The following is a 5,603-nucleotide window of genomic DNA, read 5'->3' as shown; positions in this document are numbered from 1 at the left end:
AGTCATGTTTAGCTATGGATCTCCTCTATCCAGTGATAACAAAATAAGTACAACCCCACTTCGTAGTGTCAGGGTTAAAGTGTATTTGCGTGTTTGGTGTTGAGTGAACTCGGTAGTTGGAAATTTTGGCCTGGGTCCTTTAGTTACCATAACAATTTTAATTATATTTTACGTTATTTAACTTGGTTTTCAGAATACGGCGCGGAACGCAGAGTCTGTTTACTGCTACAACTGTCCTGATCCATAGTCGATTATCATCACCAACCGCATTCATCATTCATTGAGGACACTACAAACGGACGAATCGACGATTACTATAGACCGTCCATATAAAATTTTTTATAACCCGTGGATTATTTTAAGTGATTCGCTGAATGTGAGACCAATGCAAAAATGTCTGTATACGTTAAAACAATCGGTAACGTCACAATCTGTGGGTGCGGGTGGTTTGTAGTTATCTGCTATTCGTCTGTATGTGCAATCACAACAAATTTTGTTATTATAAATTTGCATAAACTGATAATTATAGTGTCATTTTTTGGATATTGGCCGAAATTTTGTTTCGAAATATTGACTAAGGCCAATTTAGAAGTTGACTGATTGGGCTTCATAGATTAAGTAAAGACGTGATTGAAGTATAAGAGTTTCAAAGAACAATCAGTGGATGGAATTTAGTGAAGATTATCGGGACCTCCAATTACATTGGAAGTGTTTGTATTGGTCGTCTATGCCGGAAGGGAGAGAGAAAACGTATAGTTCATTTCATTAAATGAAACATATATGTAGCATCGAGTCAGTTCTTAGGCCAAAAAAAACCCAACAAGTTTGTTTCCTGTAGCGCGCGCATTTCGTTTTTGACGACTTTTTTGCGCATTTAGACTTTTTTCACTTTTGAAAAAAACTACTGGAGAAAACATCACACATTTTTTTAATACTTTTTTAATCTGCAGGTTGAAAGGGGATCATAAATATTCTTGAATATGAAGAAATGTGATTTTTATTGTGTCAGAGAGACCCACTGTAAATTTCCATTCCAATTTGCAGCGAAATTTTTTATTTTGTTTCATTTGAAGACATGGATTATAAAAAAAAAAAAAATAAATAAAAAACCGCATTTCGGACCTGCTACAGGAAACTCTTATTGTTTTTGACAATGTCGTTATTATTTGTATGGATTCAATTCATTTTTTGGACAGGGTCTCCCAAAAAAAGAGGCCCCTCATTGCACCCTCTTTTTCTCCTATTTTAGAAAAGTTTATCAAGTATATGTTGGTATGTAAAGAAGCCTTTGCTCGTTCGCTTTAATAAACCGAAACAGTTATTTAAATCGGCTCATAACTTTTGAAGATATGCCCTTTTAAAGAAATGTATCCGTCTTTCACTCTGTCCACGGAGGAGGTTTGGTTACTTCAAAGATTGAAAAGTGCATATACCATGCATGAATATAAAACATTCCTCGATGATAACTTTATAAAATAACAACTTTATTTTAGGGAATGGGCTTTACCGGTGGGCTTATGGGTTATGGATTTTGTTAAGTGTCATTAATTTGGGCGAAATTGATGTGGGATGGGACTTCTTTTGCTATACTTGCAATTACTTATGTTTTTCTCGGTTATTTTATGCCTTTTTGTTTTATTATGTTTCTTACTTTAATGTTTCTTGCTTTCCTTTTATTGACAAATTAAGTCATTTCTGTTTTTGGAATAAAAGGTAGCCCTGAAAAGGGCTGTTTAGTTTGTCTTTGGTTCCTTTGAAGTGAGTTTACTGTGCTGCTCTGCCCTCTACCTGGTTGCCTCCTTGACGAATACAGGTTTCAGCATCATTGCATCAATTGCGTTGCGTACCAACCTTGTGCGCCGGATACTTGCGAATATAGCAGTAATACGCTTGGATTTTGCCACAAATGAAGAAATCAAGTGGTGTGAGGTCTGGTGATCTTGTTTTAGCTTGTATCATTGTTGTAATGCGTGGGTGTCTGGAGTGTGGGGGGGGGGGTGGGTGTATGGGGGGGATTATATGTGGGCACTTGTGCCAGCATTCTTATGGGGTACTGTGTAAGTTGCAGCAATAGCTTGTGGGGTACAACTTCTTTGAGGGGTTATTATGGATCCCACAAAAAGACCCATAAGGTCTGAAACGTCCAGAAATGCTATTTTTTATTTTTAGAGGTACCTAACAGGGGGGGCGGTTGTGCGTTTGTAAATGCCTCCAAACGAGGACCTACATATGGATACACACCATAAAACGAGGACGTCCTCGGTTTGAAACTATGTCCAGGATGACGTAAATGATACAAATATGCATATAAGATCCCTCATAGGGAGTATAGGACGGGTCTCAGTTTGGTAGTAAGTTGTCTGGTTGTGTGAGGTCCACGGTGTGTCGATTACGGGTGTGTGAGTCCTCGGTTAGATCCTCGTTAAGTCGAGGTCCTCGTTTGAACGTATTTACAAACAGGGGTGTGTTTGTGTACGGGGTGTGTTTGTGGAGGGGAGGGGTGAGTGTGCTGAGGGTGTGTGGGTTGTGTCGAGGTGTAAGTTGGGGGATGGATGTTGGTGTGAGGGGCAAGGATGTGGGTTGAATCAGTAAGAATGAGACGTTGATGTGGAATATAATGATAGAGGTAAGGGATGAAATCAAAACTCGAAATTCAAATCCAAATTCCATCCGGTTCCTTCCGGTTGATATTGTTCTAAACAATGGTAACCACACGGAACCGGGCGGAATCGGCGGTAAACCGCCGGTCGAGTTTTGATTTCATCCCTAAGTCTTCTTGCATTTTAATTATTCATTTGTAAATCTTGTGATTAGGTTGAGTGCTTTTCCTCTGTACATAACAACTTTTTTATCATATCATAATATAAACACACATCTACATGTAGTTCACACGGACACATGGTTTAAGATAGCTCCGGCGTTATCGTATTTTGTGCATAGAATTTTTTAATTGTATAATATTTTCATATTATGTTGATAACAAATCTGAAATAAAAATATGTGATTGTTTTAGTTACGCTATATATTATATCTACCCTTAACAATGGGCTATTACATTTAAAATACACACTATTCATACACCCTCCGAGAGAGATTCAACCTGAATCTTCCACAGAGGGAGGATAGGTATCAAATGGAGCTGCCTAATGTGCTAATTCCATTTAAAATTCATACTCCCTCTATGGAAGATATTTCAAAAATCTTTCACAGGGGTAGTGTGGAATAGCCCAATACGTCAACAGCGCCACCATAAGAACAAATTGTCATAACTATTTGGCGTCATGAGGCATATATATCTATACATTGACCAACAGTTGGTGTGCGGCTTTACGAATTTCCCAGTAGCGGCCGTGTAATTTAATGGGATTATTTTGTCATTTTACTCATACAATATCACAGACCAAACAATGTTGATAAATAATATTAATTAAATATAGTACAAATTTAATTATTACTAGGCGGTTTTAAATGCGCCGTGTTGGTTAGGCTCCGACCACGCAGTGCAAATTGAACGGCGCGTACCTGCCAGTGGTCACGGCAGATGCGAAATCCACTTTCGTGTTATTACCACATGCACCTACATATCGAAAGGTTTGGCTACAAAACGATTCTCTTATAAACGCTTCTATGCACATTTCCCACCTCGATACACCTGAGCAAACAAAGTCTCCAAGCAAGTAATGCTTTGTCTCTACACGGTTGAGTGCATAGATAGCATCATAAGAGCTGGGTAAGCTTCTAGCTGGTGACAAGTGGAAAATACGGATCTGTCATTTTTATCAAAAGCCCGAATGTTCCTTCATCCAATCAGACCAGTTTTTAGACGAAAGCTAACACTTCTCGCTAAAATCACTTTTTTCATTACGTCAACAATTCAATGTTTATAGCAAGGCGAATGGGGGTAAATCTGTTGAAAACGACCTATTCATGCACAATTTGTGACCAAAATGTAGGTTTTAAAAGTCAAAACCCCGAGTGATCCTTATAATATTTTTCAAATTTTACGTTATTAAATGAAAGAGCACACTTATATTGTCCACACACTAGATTCATTGCAATGAGCAATGGCAGATTTTTTTAAATTGCTAATCTTTAAATTGCAAGTCAAAATATAAATTACAATACAAATTATCTAAGTAATAGAAAGCAATATGTATTCTACAACACGTGTGACTCACAACTTAAAGATATTGTATGTGGTGTCCCGCAAGGGTCAATATTAGGTCCACTATTTTTTTATATTATATGTTAATGATATCACTAGTACCTCTAACATTCTGGATTTTATACTATTTGCTGATGATACCACTATCCTTTACTCGCATGAAAATATCGAGAATCAAATGAATGTCGTGAATGCTGAATTGAAAGAAGTGAGCAATTGGTTTAACAAGTTATCAGTTAATGCAAGCAAAACAAATTATGTCATTAAATGAAAGAGCACACTTATATTGTCCACACACTAGATTCATTGCTATGAGCAATGGCAGATTTTTTTTTTTAATTTAAGGATCAATATTAGGTCCACTATTTTTTATATTATATGTTAATGATATCACTGGTACCTCAAACATTCTGGATTTTATACTATTTGCTGATGATACCACTATCCTTTACTCGCATGAAAATATCGAGAATCAAATGAATGTCGTGAATGCTGAATTGAAAGAAGTGAGCAATTGGTTTAGAGTTATCAGTTAATGCAAGCAAAACAAATAATATGTTATTAGGAACGCTTCATATGACATCAGTCAAAGTGCAGCAAGGTTTAAACATCGTCCTAGACAACACACTTTTGGACCGAGTGAAACATACCAAATTTTTATGTGTCTTAATACATGAAAACCTCACCTGGAAATGTCATATTGACAGCGTTTCCAAAACTTTGTCGAGAAATATTGGTATCATGAACAAATTAAAACACTTTATTCCTGATCGAATATTATATACCTTATATTGTACTTTTATTTTGCCGTACCTCAATTATGGAATTCTAATCTGGGGAATACATGTAAACTTTACTTAGATAAACTGACCAAACTCCAATTTCTAACAGTAATTATAGAAGTCACACCCGACCTTTATTTGCCAAATACAACATTTTAAATATAGAAGATATGTATTCTCTTGAACTCGGTGTATTTATGTACAAGAATTCCATACATGAGCTACCTAATTCATTTAATGAGTATTTTACAAAACGTTCTGACATCCATGACTACCAGACAAGACGAAATAATGATCTCCAGTTAACAAAAAATAAAAGAGTTTTTTTTCCGACCATTCCATTCGAACGAGCGGGCCCAATGTTTGGAACTCTCTAGATAAAAAATTAAGTCCATAAAACATTTCCGCAAACAGCTTAGACAAATCTTATCTCTAAGTACAATTAGGCCATTCTCGAGCACTGTAATTTGTCATGTCTGTTAGTCATTTTATATATATCTTTGTTTTTTCGTCAGGGAAAGGCAATTCTCAGGCCTTATTGGCCTTCCTGGCTTTTCCGCCATATTGTGTTTCTTTTGTACTTTATTGTAATTGATATATTTTTGATGTAGTTGTATATTTTTTTATATATGGAAATAAACGAATGAATGAATGAA

The 5,603-nt window shown here is 36.3% G+C and overlaps 1 protein-coding gene and 1 long non-coding RNA gene across 3 annotated transcripts in view; both read left to right on the top strand.

Annotated features, from left to right (window-relative positions):
- LOC140171424 (semaphorin-2A-like) overlaps positions 1-335 on the top strand; it is a 34,775-nt gene extending 34,440 nt beyond the window's left edge. For both annotated transcript variants that reach the window (XM_072194681.1, XM_072194682.1), the window contains exon 18: positions 194-335. In XM_072194681.1, coding sequence (XP_072050782.1) covers positions 194-247 — 54 coding nt within the window. In that variant the 3' untranslated portion in view covers positions 248-335. The remainder of the gene's footprint in view (positions 1-193) is intronic.
- Positions 336-4,039: 3,704 nt separating this feature from the next.
- Positions 4,040-5,603, top strand: LOC140171422 (uncharacterized). The gene is made up of 2 exons (XR_011861593.1): positions 4,040-4,223; positions 4,523-5,603. It is a non-coding gene; the product is annotated as an uncharacterized lncRNA (long non-coding RNA).

Source organism: Amphiura filiformis, chromosome 15 (assembly GCF_039555335.1).
Source record: "Amphiura filiformis chromosome 15, Afil_fr2py, whole genome shotgun sequence".
NCBI classification, from domain to species: domain Eukaryota; kingdom Metazoa; phylum Echinodermata; class Ophiuroidea; order Amphilepidida; family Amphiuridae; genus Amphiura; species Amphiura filiformis.
This window is presented reverse-complemented; position numbering and strand designations above follow the sequence as displayed.